The 19,239-nt window shown below is 37.4% G+C and overlaps 1 protein-coding gene across 1 annotated transcript in view; it reads right to left on the bottom strand.

Moving 5' to 3' along the window:
- Positions 1-19,239, bottom strand: part of ranbp3l (RAN binding protein 3 like) — a 49,077-nt gene that overhangs the window by 8,571 nt on the left and 21,267 nt on the right. Inside the window, exons 2-14 of the mRNA XM_003224260.4 lie at positions 14,155-14,210; positions 13,165-13,201; positions 11,651-11,728; positions 11,235-11,309; positions 9,562-9,633; positions 7,986-8,125; positions 7,263-7,345; positions 5,729-5,813; positions 4,256-4,358; positions 3,530-3,657; positions 3,091-3,211; positions 2,158-2,300; positions 183-369 (exon numbers count right to left, since the gene is read on the bottom strand). Of these exons, the coding sequence (XP_003224308.1) occupies positions 183-369; positions 2,158-2,300; positions 3,091-3,211; positions 3,530-3,657; positions 4,256-4,358; positions 5,729-5,813; positions 7,263-7,345; positions 7,986-8,125; positions 9,562-9,633; positions 11,235-11,309; positions 11,651-11,728; positions 13,165-13,201; positions 14,155-14,210 (1,308 nt within the window). The remainder of the gene's footprint in view (positions 1-182; positions 370-2,157; positions 2,301-3,090; positions 3,212-3,529; positions 3,658-4,255; positions 4,359-5,728; positions 5,814-7,262; positions 7,346-7,985; positions 8,126-9,561; positions 9,634-11,234; positions 11,310-11,650; positions 11,729-13,164; positions 13,202-14,154; positions 14,211-19,239) is intronic.

The following is a 19,239-nucleotide window of genomic DNA, read 5'->3' as shown; positions in this document are numbered from 1 at the left end:
TCTGTCTTTTATTTCGGAAGAAGCATGGCAATTAAATAAATAAATAAATTCTAGCTCCCATCACTCTGTGTAAGTGAATAATGACTTACAAATCAGGGCTTGCCACAGTCTTGTACACAAAGTATATTATTGGATCTGAGCAAAATCTGGCCATTTATACTGTGGAAAAAAACCTGTCTTACCTGATCTGTTTTTGTTCACTCTTGTTATTTTTTCACTCTCATCTTCATCACTGTCACAATTTAACTGTTGAATATCAGGTTCTGGCTCCATTCGATTTCCATTACATTCGTGCTTTGCAGAGTTTCTCAGAGCAATGAGACGGTGGTGGATTGCTGCGTACAGAGAAGCAGTATCCTTTGAGCTTGCCTGTGTAACGAACATAATGCATAGGTCCATTTAGGATTTTTTGCAACACATCAACGGACAGTTGAGCAAACTGAAGATAAGAGAGGTTCTAAAATGATCGAAGAGAACTACATTGAGATGCTATAAGCTGTGTCTTCTTCCTTTCCTATTTTTACCCCATGGCAAGGATTCATACAGACTAAACACACTTAATACACACTGTATATAATAATCAAACAGATATTGTACATGATATTCTTCTGACTAGGAAATGCAATTTTTAAAACAATCAAGTTAAAAATACTACTTAACATAGCTAATTGCATGCAGAGACAGGAAGGGGGGCAGAATCCTCTTTGAGAAGTAACTGCCATAAACTAAAGTGCCTTTCTGTGATTGAGTAACATTGTTCTACATGTCAAAGGAAACCTCTATTATCAAGTACTGCTTGTGTGGTAAAAGAGAACAACATGAAAAGCAGCACATACTCCATATTTTATTCCATCCTCAAAAAGCCACATATAGGGCACAGCCCCCCATGTTTGCCCCCAAATGACTCCCCGCCTTTCCCAAATAGACGTAGGATCAATTTTGTCATCCTTTGGGCCATCTAATTATAGTAGTGTCCTCCCTTCCAGGAAGTTGACATCTTGCTTACTTTCTGCTGGAAAAAAATATCTAAACTCTACAATATTCACATGATGAGTGTCTCAAGCTGCCTTTAGTAGAGTATCTTAAGGGTCAAAACTCATAGTTTGTTCATGTATATTTGGAATAATCACACAGTGAAATTCAAATTCATAGAGTGGTTTTATGCAGATAGCAGGGCAGGATGTCTACTAATGTTTCAGGATGGTTTACATTTCTAAAAAGTTGTACTAAAATGTATATGAATATTGGTGTGAACCAGCATGATATAGTGGTTTTGAGTGTTGGCCTAGACCTGTTGCGAGATCAGGGTTCAAAATCCTGTTCAGCCATGGAAGCTCATTGAGTGACTTTGAACATGTCTGTCACACACTCTGAGACATAAAGGAAGGTGATTTATTCTCTGAATAAATCTCAAGATAACCCTGTGACGTGTTCCCATTAGTTCACTTGAAAGCACAATGTAATAATATTTTGAGTCCTGTAGGTCTTCTGAACCAGACACTATTGATGTAGCTGTCCCACAAGATAACCCTGTGACATGTTCCCATTAGTTCACTTGAAGACACAATTTAATATTTTGAGTCCTGCAGATCTTCTCAATCAGACACCATCGATGTAGCTCTCCCAGTCCCTGTTCCCAATGCAATACCTTAAACTAAAAGTAAAACCACTATTAAGGAATCATCTGATTTAGTGTGAAAGGATGCAGGTAGAGCCAGAATGGTGCAATTGTTTGACTTCTGGGCTACAACTCTGAATAAAAGAGTTCAAATGCCCACTTGCCTTTGGGCAAGTCACATTATTCAGCCTCAGGGAAAGCCTATGGCAAACTTCTTTGTCCAAATCTTGCCAAGAAAACTGCTTGGTGTGAGTCATCATAAGTCAAAAATGACTTGAAGGGACACAACACAATGCAGAGAGATGCAACAGGAGAGGGGAAATGGGCAGAAATCATTAAAGCATCCCCAAACACCTCGAGTCTGAATTATGTAAAATGAATGTGTGTAAAAATCAAGCTTTGCAAACAAAAGTGCAAATCAATTAAAATTTAATACTTAGGTAAACAGAGATTTCTTAGCCTAGAGAGAGAGTCTCATTGAACTCCATGATGCTGGCTTCTGAATAGACCGGCCTTAGATAGGAAAATTTATTTCTTACCTGAATTAGAAACACTTTAACTGAACAGTCCTCCAGGTCAGTTGCTGTGATGCACAGACTCTTCCTGTTTGCTCTTCCTATGATCATCTGAGTCCAGAGTTTGGTGTTAAGAACCAGCCTCATGCTTCCTTGGTTTCGCATGACTATAAGCAGGAGAAACTGAATATTAAGAACAAAGGCAGGGAAACTGAAATCCCCTTCTCTTAATGCAGGATATGTCCCTGCTTTGTACACCACCACATTAGATCTCATCAGATTTCAGAGCTAAGCAATTCTGGGCCTTTCAGGTTCTCCAAGCAGACATAAAAGTATTCTGCCTGGCACAGCATAGAGAGTCACTGATACTCGGAATTAACAAGAAAGGGCAAGATGGAACAATGGAGTACAAGGAACCTTCTTATGTTCCAATGTTTGCTAAGAATATAGAGTATCTGATTACTTCCACTGTCTATCTTGCCTTAAAACAAAAAAGTGTATGTATTTTTTGCTTTCCTACTTATTGTAAAGGAATTCTTCACTAAATGTCCAAATGCTTACAATATTTTGATCTACTCACATTTGCATGTTTTCGAACTGCTAGGTTGGCAGAAGCTGTGGCTAACAGAAAGAGCTCACCCCGTTCCCCAGATTCAAACCACCAATTTTTCAGTTAGAAAGTTCAGCAGCTCAGCAGTTTAACCCGCTGCACCACCATGGGTTCCTATAGTTATATTCATATGAAAATGTAATAAATGGGCTAGTCCAGGCATGGGGACTTGAGGTGTTTTGGACTTCAACTCCCACAATGCCTAACAGCCTACTGGCATTATGGGAGATGAAGTCCAAAACACCTGGAGGGCCCAAGATTGCCCATGCCTGGGCTAGTCACTCAAAGCTCATTTAATTAAGAAAATAATTTTATGAAGAAAGATAAAATGAATGCTGAACTCTCACCCAGTCGTGACTGAAGCATCCCACAATTATTGCTAGATGTATCGTTAAGTCTCAGAGAGCCACTGCCTCTTTCGATCCAGGACAGTGATGCCTTGTCAAATAAAAAAAGCTTGCAGTTGATCTAAGGGTGAGAAATTGTAAGAGAAATTGGTATGGATGTGGAAACAATAGATTAATTGCTAATTTAAAATCTTTTAAAGTTTTAGCATTATGATTATTATTTGTTAATTTAAAACTGAAATGTCAACAGAAGGGTCAGAATGAACAATAAGTTATTTGCTAACAAACCTGAAAAGAAAAGAACAGATAGTCTTTTCAGAGAACAACATTTCAAATTCTTTCCTGTCTTCTGGAGAAAAAAAAACACAATCTCTTCCTCCCCACTATTAATATAATAGAATTCAAAATTTTCCATAGAAATATATAGGGAAAAACTTACCTGCAAGACATTGTGTTCTGCTTCTTCTCCCGTTTTGACTTCAACTTTATCTAATAAATATCTTTGTCTTGGTTTGTTAGATATGTAAGCAGCAGCTGATTCAGCCAGCGTTGTGCCCTTGACAAAATCTGATGTTACACAAGAAAAAAGGGAATATTTTTTAAAACACACTATTACAATAAGAGAAAACATTAACTATAATAAAATGTATTGCATCTTGGCCTTTTGTTTCTTCAAAATGTCTTTGATTTAGAGATAACTAGCTGTTATTAAGATAGTTTTCTGAACATCTATCAGCGTCAACCCCTGGCCAATTCTCATGAGAGTCACTGTCTGTTTCCCCCAAAACAGATCTACCCAAAACATTCCCATCATCTTGAAAAACACTTTCCCTTTCCCCAAAGAAACACCAGGCTCAACCAGAAAATCCTCGTCCTCATTCTCAGGCTTCACAGGCCTCAACACCCATACTGGATCTCACAATATCCAATAGTGAACAAAGTCAATGAATGGATCTGAATGACTGGCCAAGGGATTCAAATGATGACTGGTCACGTTGCCTGTATGTTATGCAGCTTCTCTCCATGCCCTTTCATCTCATATTGGGACTTAAAAACTTTAGGGGCTGCAAGTCAATGTGAAGGTGACACTAAGGCACCAATCAGAACTCCATGTGAGAGCTCTTACTTGCATTGTAAAGTTAAGTCTAATTTGTATAGCACCTACTTGTCCATGAAGAATTGGTATGGAAGCCTATGGAAACGGTGGTTTCTTTTTCACAGTTGTGTGGTTCATTTTCTGACAGCAGCTCTGGGGATTTCTCAGGCCTCTAAGGAAAATTGGAGAAAGACATTGGAGAATGGGATTAGATGGGATGCAATGTGATGGAAAATTGAACATGTCCTTAGAAAACTGGAGAAAGATATTGCAATGGAACAAATTAGAAGTAGAATTGATAATATGCTAGATACTATTTTATTTTTTACAAAGAACGAATGGTATCACAGTGTACACAGCAGCATAAAGACTGGGTGGAAAGTATATGTTAATATTCTGACTTTACTAGATGGGGATGATATTGCAGTTTTATACGCAGTGTTCTGCTATACTGCATCCCACGCAATTCAGCACCTTTCTTTGTTAGAGCTGTGAAAACCCTCACGCTGGATTTTGTTACACTTCTCCAAATCCCACTTGCATTCCCATTCTCTTTTGTTGAAATAAAGTTGAGAGATTCATTTCTCTTTCCTCATGGAAATTGGTATTCATTTTTGTACATTTTCCCCAATCTACAAAATTGTTTTTTCATCATATGCATTTTTGTATGCTGTTCCCTATATGTGCACATTTTTCCTTTGTATGCATTTTTGTCATTTGCATTTGCCAATGTTTGTATAGTCCTGCATACATTTTATTTCTCTGAAACATACCACAAACCTAGTAGATGTATGTATAAATTTCCAAGAAAAGGTGAATTTTGTCTTACAATAAATCTGACATATGAAACGAATACTTTTGTCAGAAAAGCAACTTCGATTAAATTTTTGTTCATCCCTACTGCTTTTGTATTTCTTTGAATTCTGAGTAACAAAAGCATACTTAGCCACACACTGTTAGTAAATTCTGTGTATGTGATGTGCAAAGTGCCTAGGCAGAGGGTTACTTAGCAACTGGAGGGGGAAAAAGTCCTATCTGATCTTCTGCCTTTAAAAGAGAACTTGATATGTAGGAAATATTAGATGAAGCATTTAATGGGAAGCTAATTGCTACAGATAAATGGCTGATAAAGGATAATGCATAAGCCAATTCAATCACTGGAATTCCCTACCCAGATGTCTTTGAAAGAAAGTTCACATTTATCCCAGTTGCATTATTAGATAAGGTTTTATTTAGAAAACTCAGACAATTTCATAGATGGGCAGCTTTAAACGCATCAGTGATTTTCTATTTTTTCTGAACCTTATGTGAAGTTTTAAGAAATGTATCTTTGAAGTGACTGACATTTATGGAGTTGCCTCACATTCTTCAAGAAAAGAAATTGCTTTAACAAATTTTTAAATGTAATGGGCTATGAAATGAATGTAAACATTTGCAGGTGCCATCGTATGACATAAATGGTGAAACAAAGTCAGGGTAGTAACTTTTCCTGGTTGACCTTCCACTATCCCACCAAATGAAACAAAAATCTTTACTACTTACCAAAACTCTTTCTATTATATTTTCTCCAAATATGAAGTTAGACTGCCTACTGTTTGAGATAGTCCTGCGGTGAGATAACTGATTGCTAGAGAGAGAAAAGAGCAGATAAAGCCATTTAAAATTCATATCTGTTAGGTACACTCACTCCTTCCCTCCCTTGAGATAAAAACACAGAAGACATGTCCTGAAACCCTAGTATCAACTACTTTCTGTAGGCTCCCTTGAAATCTTGGTCTTCCTAGAACACATTGTTTTACTACAGTGAAGCCATGCCCACTAGCCTTGCCTTAACATTTGGTGCTTTAACCACAGACACAGAATGGCTTTTTTTTTTACTTTTGGGACTACAACTCTCAGAGACCCCTATCCTGCAAGACCCAGTGACTGGGGAAAGCTGGGAGTTGCAATGGAAAAAAACCCGGTTCACTCTATCAAGGGTATGTCACACCGCTAATGACAATTTTTGTGAGTTTGGAAAAGGGGATCACCATGTGTACAACTGTATGCAGAGGATGCAATCCATGATAAATATGGCTCTTTCCTGTTAAAACTATCGACAAGTTTGTACAGCTAGGATTTCTGGTGGTGTGGAAAATCGTCAGTGTGATGTAGTAATTAGACTATTGATTTAGGACTTGGAAGATACAGCTTCAACATGACGTTTTGTCATTCATTCTCTCAATCTGGTCCATAAATCACCCCAGGGAGAGTCATGTATACTGCCTTGAATTCAATGGAGAAAAGTAATAATAGAAATGTAACCAGTAAACAACAACATTTGGAGGCTAATGTCATTATTTACTGGTTAAATTTCTATTACTACCCTTTCTGCTATTGTGCAAAGCTATGAATATCTGGGTACATCCTCAAACTCAAATGTTTTTTCCCCATTCCTCATGGTAGTAGTCTCTTAACTCAAGACTGCTAGGTAGAAACAAGTAAAGAAATATGGCAAGACTCCTGTAACCACAGGACCCATATCTGTGGGTTTTACTCATTTGTGCCTGAGGAAAAATAATCTAAGAATTTATCAGGTTTTCCAGGCCCCTTCCACACAACTGAATAAATTCCACATTTTCTGCTTTGACCTGGGATATATGGCAGTGTGGACTCGGATAATCCAGTCCAAAGCAGATATTGTGGGATTTCCTGCCTTGATATTCTGGGTTATATGGCTGTGTGGAAGGGCCGCCAGAGTGAGTGAGTGATATGCTGGGATCAGAAGTCAGGTAATTTAATGGAGTCATATGCAACCCAGCATGTAACCCCTGTGGATATGGGCGTCTTTTTGTAATTCTATTCTTTAATCAAGTAAGCCCTCCAGGCATATTAGTTTATAATTTCCATCATTACTAGCCACCAGTAGTATTCTAACATATCTAGTCACTTTGAATCTTCTTGTAGAGGGAAAAAGCAGGGTATAGATTATGATGATGTCTAAAGGATACTAGTTTCGGGAAGACTCAAATTAGGTGAATGTTTATTTTTTTCTAGATGAAAAAATTAAAAGAATAATAAATGTAAGTCCCCATACCCTATTATTTTGGGGCATGACATATGAAGAGAAAAGGGTTGCTTGTCTGTGATATCTGTCCAGGAACAAGTATCTTGAGATACCTAAAAAAAAGGAAGAGAAAACACAAATGTAATACATCTTCTAAATTCCCTCTATACACACACACTAAAATACTGGCCTAATTCCAATTGCTTGTCCTAACTAGAATAGATCCATTGGATAAACAGGATTTACCCAAGCCTAGATTGGTTGGGAATGCAACAAAACTCAGCATTAAAGAGTTCAAGATAAATTAATAATAGCAATAGTTATATAAGTTTTTAAGTAGTGTTCAATGATACAAAGTCCCCTCTTCTTTAATCCACTTTTACTCTTCCTTCCCCATTATACTCTCTGTCTAGTTCTATGTTAATTCAGAGCTTTTCTATTGTTAATTGAGTTATTTCAGTAAAGCTTTAGCTTGTTTCTTTATCCATTAATGTTTTTGCTCCTTGATCAGAATGTCTGGCTGCTGCACAACAGACTGCATCAGACAATTCTGCAATTGATCTTGTGGGTCTATAACAGTTGTCATTTCTCATTGAATTTACTTGTCTGTGTTTCAGGCACAGGAAATGCACAATAAAAGTTACAACTAAAAGTATCACAACTCCACTCCATAAAATATTAATAGTCATTTAGGTAACAACAGAATCACATATTTCCTATTTAAATTATATTCTCTGTTCACGCTGTATTTACCTCAGTGTCTGTTTCATAATTATCTGACAGAACATTTTCAGCACTTCTCTTCTCTGCTAGTCTGCTCCACATAGAAGCTTGTGGAGGTTGCAAGACAGCAGGCTTCAAAACATCCCATTGTACATTTGTTGGTGGAATGCCTTGCAAAAATAAAGGCAAGTAGGGTTAATTTTTATCATTTTTGGTGGCTCATTTTCTAAAATAATGTTTCTCTTAAAATCACTTGCCTTATGAAATAAACAAAAACACCCTACACAAATCTTTTCTCAGGTAAGTGTTATCACATGGACAGTTACTTTTACTCTAGGAGAACCGAAGCTAGATCTGGAAACTTTCCAGATTTTGCTTATAAAATAACTCCACACCTGGCACTTTGTTTTGTGGAGCTGAAGCAAGACTTTTGAAATATCAAAATCCTGCATACGTGTTAAAAATAGGGCCACACATGGGGAAGAGGTGCACCAGATTAGTAAAGTTAAAGGATATGTCTACATACAGTAGGATTAAGGGCTGAACCATAGAATTATCTATTCAGTCTACATGTTTCAGCAGTTTCTTCTCATGCCTGATGCTTTTGTGTCATAATACAAAGAGTGATTGTGAGCCACACTATACAATAGGTGTAGCATTTTAGAAGAGGAGCCTTCTTAGAGGATGAAAACCCTCTGTCAAAGGTAGGATTGCCAATTTAGGATCATCCCAGGCATCGAGATTTCGGTGCCAAAATCTGAGATTTAAGGATGACCCTTTATCATTAACAGTTATCCATTAAGTACCAACCACAGTTGCTCATAATTTGTCACCTTTGCCTGGCATCACAATGACTAAGAGGGAAGAAGAAGCCAACTAAGTAGATATATAGGCTCTCTGGAGAGTCTTTGCATGTTGCAGCAACAATTCAGTAAGCCTTACAAATCGTAGCAAGCTGCTACTCTCCTAGCTGAGTTGAAGTTTTGCACACAACCCTTTCCTCTTGCCTGGACTTGTGCCCAGCAAAACTGAGGATTTACACCCTTGTCTCCATGAATACTTATGGAAATTAGAAACTCAAACAGACTTTGAGATCTGGCAACTCTAGTCATAGCACAGAATTAGCTTCTGAATCTTGAATTTAATGTGTTTTAATTTTGAGCAACCATTAGAAAGTAAATATGTGCTTGTGTTGTCGAAGGCTTTCATGGCCGGAATCACAGGGTTGTTGTGTATTTTCCGGGCTGTATGGCCATGTTCCAGAAGTATTATCTCCTGACCTTTCACTCACATCTATGGCAGGCATCCTCAGAGGTTGTGAGGTATACAACCTCATACCTCACAACCTCTGAGGATGCCTGCCATAGATGTGGGTGAAACATCATGAGAGAATGCTTCTGGAACATGGCCATACAGCTTGGAAAACACACAACAACCCGAATATGTGCCTGATTTGCAAATGTGACTTCCAAGATAGGAGATTCCTCCTCTCTCTGAAAAAACCTCACTGTAAGAAGAGAAATATATTAATCTGAGGAAATATGCATTCGTCATTCTCACAAATAACGTTTGCAAGAAATAAGTATCTTGTGATAATTCAACTTACCCTTTTCTGTGGCTTTCACACCAATGTTCTTTTGTAGGGGTATGGAGGTCATGAATATGTTATTCTTCTTCACTGCAAAGCAAATGTTTGCCCAATAAAGTCAGTTTTCTATTCCGGTTTGAATATTTCTTCAACATGCTTTGAGATATTTGTCCTCCCGTATATATATGTATATATATATATATATATATATATATATATATATATATATATATATATAACTACAAATCCCACTTTACAAATTGCTTTTGCTGTAGGTGAATGTGCCAAAATCCGATGCCATATTTTTGTCTGTTTTACTGAATACATGAAAATTGTACATGAACATCTAGTCTGAATGCATCTAAAGTTTTCAGTTCCTGAAAAGCTAAAGATAGTGCTAGCCACTAGGTGGAGAGAGATCATAGTTGACAGTAGCTTAGAGATGCACAGAAAGGGTTTGAAAGCAATTTAGTTTTGAATTTAGTTTTAATGGGTTTTTAATTTACACTATACTTTTCTGTTAAACAGCAAAAACTACAAGCTACAATAAAAAGAGTAAAATGCAGAAAACAAAGACACAAAAGCAAAAATTTGAACATTAAAAAGTGGACTTTTTGAAAGACAATTTTAGACTGAGAATGGTTTTAAATACCATCACTATCAAAGAGTAGCTTCACATAGTACAAAAGAGTTCCCACATATATCTTTCTGTCGTGTTTGTATGATTTGCTGACATTTCTGCTAAGTCATCTTCAGTTCTCTAAAGGTCAAATGTAGCATTGTATGCACAGAACAGTACAGCTTCTTCTTATACATCTTCATGTCTAGTTTGGGAAATGCTATTCTCTCTTTCATTTGCTATTCTCATTTTCTCATCTGCCTGCCACTAATGCCTTGCCCAGAAGAACTGGTCTATCCAAAATAATAGAAAGTCCATCCCAAAATTTGAGGAGTGCCCTGGATCTTGTGCCTCTAAAATATAGAGAGATAGTGAAACTTCTGATGGAAATAGTGGATAGTTTGGACAAACACAGCTGGACAGTCTTGTAATTCTCCCTACTGGCTTTTATTGAGGTTTTCAATTCATAACTCTAATCTTGAAATTCCAATGAAATCCAAAACCTCTAGAAATCATCAAAAAGCATGTTCCTCCATAATCTTGCAGTACAGTATCTCCCCATCCCTTCAGAGTAAATAATTTTCTGCCATTTTCCTTTGCCAAATGAATGGGTGAAGTCAGCTATAGATAGCGTATTAGATTGTCTTTTGTACATACAACCTAATTTGGAATAACACACTTTGGTCAGAGTCCTGTATCAGTTTATACTTAACTAAAATACTTAGCTAATTAGCTACTCCTGGCCCAAAACCCTCTAAAATTTTACAGGAACAACATTCAACTGTGCTCTCATTTTTGCTAGAATGGCTCTCCGTATCTCCGGACAGCTGAAAATGCATAAAGTAGGCTGGAGGAAGAGTTATGTTGGTGGCAACAGTAAGGCAATTGTCCCATGTTCATAATTGTTAGTCGTGATTTTGACATTTTTGAGTCATCAGCAACATGGGGGGCTAATTTACTGACAATCAGATCATGCTTGAATTGTGTTTTTGTGAAGTTTTGGGGTGAGAAGAATGTAATTAAGGTATAATAAAGACAATTTAATGTATTCACCAGTCTGTTTTTGGTTTACCTGGCTGAGATGGTGGGAATGTTGGAAGGATGGTAAAGGATGATGATCTCAAACGTTTCGGTGAATGTACAGTTTCTGTAATTATAAGAAACAATCTGTAGTTTTCTTTGCAATATCACTTATTGTATAATCTTAACAAACGCAAACAGATATAGATTGCAAACATAATTATAATGCTTCATTTCTTTGATAGCAAAGCATGGCAGATATCTGGCATGATATTTTCATTCTTACAATTTTCACTTACTGTCATCCATATCAAGCTATAAAATCACTTTAAATGGAATGGAAGGTAAACCACACCTTATAAAACTTAATTTAGTTTCATGAATATAGTTCCCTAGCTTTGTTACAATATTATTCTTGATTTTTAAATATTTATCATTAGAAATGAGAAAGAGGGCTGGGAATCATACCTTTGTACAACTGAGAGTCAGAGGACTGAAAAGAAAAAGATGAAGATCTTGGACGTTTTCTGGAACAACCAGTGGAAACTATGGAGAAAAAAATTACAGTACATCAGCATAGACTCCACATCTTTTCAATCAGAACAATATATTATATTAAGACAGGGATGAGAGACTGATGACTTTCCAACAATTATGTTGGTCCAAAACCCATGCAGTATATTGTCATTGGTCATGTTTAATGAGGTTGATGGGAGTTGTGGACCAAAACACCTAGAAGTTCAAGGGTTCCTCATTCCTGCATGAAAACAGCTTAAACATCCAACACAAGACTTCACAAATCAAACAAACTTGTTAATGTATAGTTGCCTTTGATATGATGGTCAAGAGAAGGTTGGTTCTCCCAAGTTTCAATTCAGGTGAAAGCTAGATTGTGATGTTCAGCTGTAAAGTGTGTAGGAACTAATTATAGACTAAGATTCTCAGGACTAGACATCCTTAAAGCCTCTAGTGTGTTCCCTTGTCTGCTTTTAACTCATAAATGTACAGGGAAAGGGAAAGGTTTTCCCCTGACATTAAGTCTAGTCATGTCCAACTCTGGGGGTTGGTGCTCATCTCCATTTCTAAGCCGAAGAGCCGGCATTGTCTGTAGACACCTCCAAGGTCATGTGGCTGGAATGACTGCATGGAGCACTGTTATGTTCTTGCCTATTGATCTACACACATTTGCATGTTTTCAACTGTTAGGTTGGCAGAAACTAGGGCTACCAGTGGGAGCTCACCCTGCTCCCCAGATTTGAACCACCAACCTTTCGGTCAGCAAATTCAGCAGCTCAGTTTAAACCACTGTACCACCAAGGGCTCCCCATAAATGCATAGTAGCTGCTATTAGGAGCATGCTGGGCAGAAAGGACTTGCATTCTTGGAGAGGGTTTGGTTGGAAGCAAGAAAAACTTTCAGAAACTGCGTTGCTTGCTCTTTTCCCCTGGCATCTACAGCAGGCTTTATCATCCAATTGCCAGCTTCCTTCTGTATAAAAGTGAAGGCTATGTTTCCCAATGAATCACAAATGGAGATACACATCAAAGAAGGAAGCAAACAATGTAAAGGGTTTAATTAAAGCTGGCATTTCTCGACTTCATTATTTCTATAATAAAGACATTAACTGATGAGGTTTATTATACCTGAGTATAAGATTTGCTCTGTATGTTTGGTTTTATGCAAATCGAACAAAAGTATGTTCTGTGTACACAGCTTTATTGATGATGATAATTTGCATGCAGAAGGAGACTATGGCTAAGGAGGAACAATAATCTTTCAAATTAGGTGATTTGCAGGCTCAGTCGCAGGCTGGTAGAAGACCGCATGCAGAAAATTTCTAGCATGGCAATGTCTGTGCTGGATAATGTGGAAGGGCTCAGGGCCTGTGACAAGGCAGATGTCCAGCCACTAAATGTAATAATATCACACCCTTTATAATAGGTTTGTGTAAAAAAAAAAGTCTCAACTGAATTCATAATTACCATTTTCAGTTTTACATACAGGATCTTCTGCAGGCCTCTGAACAAAAAGAAATATTGGTTAGACCTATATTAAGCATCATAAGACCTTAATTATCTAAGAGAAGCCCCTGGTGTGGCATGATGTTCTCTGTTACTGAGCATCATTTGCAGTTCTTGAAAAATGTAGTCATCATCCCACATCCCCTTTCCCAACTTTACAGCAGAACAAAAGCTGGCTTTCTAAAGCATCCCTTCTCCCTACTTTATCTGCAATTTTATTCATGATGAAGTTCACATCCAAAATATATTGTTAAGCATCTTATTTTTTGTTGAGCTCATAACGTCTTGTATTAGGATTTTTCTGACCAATTCCAAAAGAACCTATCTGTTTATAAACCTAAGGAAGGCAATGTGGGTTAAAAGCCTCCCTAGTTAAATATTTTATTCACCAAGACCATTTGCTATTAGAAATCCACAGGCAGGAAAGGGGTGCTACTGTACTTTGTCTTATATTCCCAGCAACTGACATACAGATTGTTTCTGATACTACAGAGCATATACGACACCCACGGGACTGGTATCTGCACCCCACAAAATATGTCCGTGTTTGAAATTTTCTAGGTCATTCAGGCAATACTGTGGTATGCTTCCACCAGAAGTAAATTTTTAGAGAGGATACCTCTATGGTAACTTCTGACACATTAGTTTCAGGAGGATTCACTATTATCCATAGTAAATTCAGAAACATAATCCTCCATGAGTACAGGGATTGTACTGTATCCCTTAACTGGTAGCTATTGATGTCTCTAACCTTTAAGAATTGATCAAAATGTCTTTCAAAGATGAGCACATCATTTAGTGGTGGTAAATGTTAGGATATGTAGGCAGATTTTATGCAGATGCTCAAGTGAACGTGTGCAGGTCTGCTTCTGTGATCCCACTACTTCCATTGTGTGCATTTACATATCTTAGTTATCTTAACGTGCAAAAGGAGGCTGCTTCAGTTTTTACCTTATTAGGTTGTGTCTTCTTAAAAACAAAGATGGGCTGTGCAACCACAGATCTGTCTGAAAGGAGAAGAAGCGATATTAAACTGCGAGTGAATACAAATATGTCATTTTGGTATTCACCCATTCATTTGTTAATCTGTTTTGTAGCCAAAAAAAACAACAACAACTATATTTCCCTTAAGTAAAATACATGTCTGATAATAATCATAAATTTAGAGACAGTAGATTTTAGAGAAAACTAATGTGTATAAATATGTTAATATATTTCAGCTTTTGCATGATGAAAACATAACTACTTACATGCTTTTCTGATTCTTATGTGTCTAATGTATTACTTTTACATCAATACACTAATCTTTTTTTCAGATTTGTTAAGCTCTGTCTTTCCTCCACTGATACATGAGCCATTTCCTTTCAGACATTCATCTGAACACGAATACATTGGGAGTGGAACTCAACAGCAAGCACTAGCCCTGCATTTCAGTGAAAATCTTACACAGATATAAACCATACATACAAAAACCTTGTTAGCATGTTTCCCAGAATCATACATGCATATCCTCTTGAATAGTTTATTATGGATGTAAGTGCCTTTGTAACTTTACCCCAAAATGTGTACAGGACAAGGGTTCCTGATTGCAAGTTCTGGACCTTATTGTCTGGTCCTTAGAGGAAAAGGGGAAATATTCTCAGTATGAGAGCATTGTCTTGAAGGTTTTGTGTGTGTGTGTACGAGAGAGAGAGAGAGAGAGAGAGAGAGAGAGAGAGAGAGAGAGAGAGAGAGAGAGAGAGAGAGAGAGAGAGAGAGCGCGCGTGTGCTTATTTTCCTTTGGCAGACTTTCCCCCATCCTCCTGTTTGGATGATGTACTCAGTGCAATTGTAGTTGATATGTAATTTTTTGTGCTTAAATGACACCACCTCCTGTGACATCAATGAAAACTATATTGTAAATCACCTGGAACCATACTTTGTGACAAAGCCAGGGGTTATCCCTTTATCTGAGGTTTTGGTCCTGCAGTTTTAGGGCTTGAAAATTGTACTAATTGGGAATCCTATACAGGAGTAGACCTCTTGAAGCAGGCATAATGCAATTTCCCCAAAGAGTGTCCACTTTCAGATCATTGTATGAAAAGGATGTTACTATGTTTCCAGATTGTACTGGAATTTCCCCAGAAGTATTGGGCACTGGGCAACTATTTGGTGTTTTCCTACTCAATGAAGGTATTAGCTGGAAAACATGGAAAGTAAAGTGTGAGAATTCTAATGTAGCTTTAATTTAATGTAATTTTTCTCCCTGAGGTTCTGTAAGGAGTCACCCAATACTTCTGTGTGCATGTACCTCCATCTGTAAATATCAAAGCAAAGTTCTAGACTCCTTGCCACATATGTCCATGGAGATGCACTTAGACAGCTCTTCAATGTTTCTGCTCAGATGGCTGTTTTCCCCTTCTGGGATCTTTTCATATGTGACTTGATAGAATTCCACCAGCTTCAAGGAAGAATCATAGATTTGGAAGAGACCCCAAGGGCCATCCAGTCCGACCCCATTTTTGCCATGCAGGAACTCACAATCATAGCACTCCCAAAAAATGGCCACTTTATTTAAAAACTTCCACCACACGCCAAGGCAGCATATTCCACTATCAACCATTTCTTACCATTGGGGCATTTCTCCTAATGTTTAGATGGAATCAATGTGTTGTTGAAGGCTTTAGATGGGATCCCTTTTCCTGCACTTTGAATCCATTGTTCCGTGTCGTAAAGCCTCCAGAGCAAGAGTAAACAAGCTTCCTCCTCTCCTCAATGTAACATTTTTTCAAATATTTAAAGGTAGCAGCCTTTTTTCTCCAAGCTAAAGATACCCTGCTCTCTAAGCCACTCCTCATAGGGCTTGGCTTCCAAACCTTTGATCATTTCTGATCAATCTTCTCTGGGTGTGTTCTAGCAGGTACATGCTGTAGATTTAATAATTGCTAACATTTTTTTTCAATATTGGCCAATCTCCTTGTCTTGGCCTATATTTAAAATATGTGGCATTGATAAATTATTTCATTTTGATTTTTTTTCCCTGCACCCTACCTTTCTTTTGTTATTGCATATTAATGGCACACTGCTTATGGGGAAAGTGGTGGTGGTGATGATTTCTACTGCATACTAAGAGGACTTCCATTGGTAGAGCTCCCTCTCCAGTGACCAAAGGAAGAAAGCAGAGGGAACTGTCTTTACTCCATTCCCTCCCATCACCATCCATCTCCCCGATTGAGATCTGCCTTTTCCCCACTTTCTCCCATTTGGAGACAGGTAGCACCATTTTCATGAGCTGTGGAAATGGGGTCCCACAGAGTCCAATTAGAAGTGCCCTTACATCATGTGATGGCCTCCATGGGACTCCTTTTCCAAAGTGCATGGAAACTGAGCCCAAAATGCATGGGATAAGGTCCCAAGAAGGATATCCATAGGAAAACAAGCAACCTGTCACTCCCACCCCCTGCCTCCAAATTGGAGTGGTATGAATTGCCTTCAGAATTTAAAAAAAAACCTGAGGAGTAAAATTGAGTAATATTGCAGTTATAAGCTATGCCCATCCCTTTAAACTAATACAACTTAATTGTATTATTTAATACAACTATTTAATATTTAATACAACTATTTAAGGAATAGTTCTCTAAAGTCAACGTCAAACTGCATGGACAAAGGCTGAATTCTTTTTGTGGAACTACTCATTTATAACTTAACCATATAGTTAAATTTAGAGATAGAACTGAATGTGTTTCACGATGGTATAATTTTTGAAGCCATCCCACAAAACATCTTTGTAGGAGTGAACCACAAGAGCAGCATATTAAAATATGCATTAATTCACCACATATGCAATTAAGAAACTGTATATATAGACCCTAGTTGAACTAGCCTACCCATAACTGTGGGAACACTATTAAACACATACTATAGGCAAAATAAGCACTTCTTTTTGGAGCATGCCTTAATGTATTTAGATATATATTTAGGCTGAAATCTTGTATGCATTTATCTTGGAGTAAGTCCCATTGAACTGTAATGGAGCAGATGTGATTAGCTTTGTACTGTTGATTTCTCTGTGAACTTATGTACATCGATAGACCACAATTCTCCAGGGGTTTATCCACACTATGTATATGGTTATATTGCTTTGATGCCTCTTCAACTGTAATGACTCTGTTCTTTCATCTCACTTTAATTTCCATGGCTCTTTCCTATTGAATAATGAGATTTTTAATTTGACGAAGTACTATGACAGAGAGAGCTAATCCTGTAGTGATGGTGATAGCACTAGAAAATTTTAAGCATCTCACTAAACTACAAATCCCAGTATTCTGTAGGATGGGACTATGGCAGTTAAAGTGGTATCAAACTACTACAATTGTGCATTATGGATATAAAGCAGGCTACTTACATTGATGTAACACTCCCAAACATCTGCATAACGCATTTGTTGAGCTTCTATGCCATGGAGGTGAGATGGAAAAGAAAGGTGTCTACATTACTAGAGAAAGGTGATTGCATGGCTCCTAGGACAGTTCTAGGGCAGTTTCCTCTCTTGGCAGAGATTAACCATGCTTACAAATCCCAAACAGTATTCAATTCTTATGAAACTGAGTGTGAGGATGTGGATATTGCAGATAAAATAATATTATCTATCAGTGGAAACTCCTATTCATAGGCCTACATTTGAATAATATTCTTCCTGCAACCTGAAATTTGGAAGTAATGAGCTACAACTTAATACCGTTACTTGTAACTTTGAAGGATAGATATATTTACTAGCTACTTTGGAATATAAACATTTCAGAAGTAACAAAATGAGTTGTAATCAGTCCATATATATAATGTATCCCTGTACAATGGTTACATTCAGAAGCTACTTTGTAAGGACATTTTGAAGCATTTTTAAAAAACAATTTAACGCTTCAAAATTTTTGTCACCCTCTTATCAAGCCTAAGGTTTTTTTCCATCACCCCCTGGAAAGTAGTACTGAAAAAAGTAACACACAGCACAACAAGTAATGCCATGAATAACATTTTCAACATTGCATTGGACAAGTTAATAGGAACTGGTTGCATTGAAAATAACTTTGCAAGCTCTATGCCAATGATGGGCAACCTTTTGCGCTTGGTGTGTCAAAATTCACCAAAAAACCTAGCATGACTTGGATAGTGTGTCACTTCGAGAGAAGAAACCATAATTTCGCAATATGTATAGTTTAAATAACAAAAATATATAATTGTAATATATAACTGTATTTAATAAATCAAAAACTATTTACTACCATTATTTCAATGTACAACAATCTATGGTACCTCTTGCAGTTTCCACGCTGATTTCTCTCTATTCTAGTTTCAATGTAGTCATGAATAATGAATAATAATATAATAATATAATAGTAATAATATGATAATATACTACAATAATACTAGAATAAAAATAGAAATATATATGTGTGTGTGTGTGTGTGTAATGTGCATAATTCCCCTGGAGTAAACAACAAAAACAGTGGACCAAATCACACCAGATTTAGCCACAAAAGACATAGTCATCCAATAAATCTGCATGCAACAGCGTGTCAGCAAAAACGGCTAGGTATGTCAGTGCTGACACACGTGTCATAGGTTGGCCATCACTTCTCTATACCAATCTGGCCTAAAGTATGGAGGTAAGTAGAACATTTTCTCACTATCCATTCAATGTCTACCTTTTTCCTCTCCTTGCAATAAAGGGACGTCCAGGACAGTTCAATGTTACAAGGACATAGGAAATCAGCTGCTTGGTTTTTGCCTTTACAGACAGAACTGCAAGCACATGAGCTGCTCCATCTGGTCTCACATAAATAGGTGGAGATGATAGAAGCGAAGCAACTGCATAGTTTGAGTTTTGGATTATGTCTCTGGAGACTGTGGTTCGAATCCCTGCTGAGCCATGGAAACCCACTGGGTGACTTTGGGAAAGTCACATTCTCTCAGCCTCAGAGTAAGGCAAGTCCCCTCTGAACAAATTTTACCAAGAAAAATCCTATGGGTTACCATAAATCAGAAATTACTCGAAAGTAC

Source organism: Anolis carolinensis, chromosome 2 (genome assembly GCF_035594765.1).
Source record: "Anolis carolinensis isolate JA03-04 chromosome 2, rAnoCar3.1.pri, whole genome shotgun sequence".
Lineage (NCBI taxonomy): Eukaryota > Metazoa > Chordata > Lepidosauria > Squamata > Dactyloidae > Anolis > Anolis carolinensis.
Note: the sequence above shows the minus strand (reverse complement) of the source record. Positions and strands in the feature narration are given on the sequence as shown.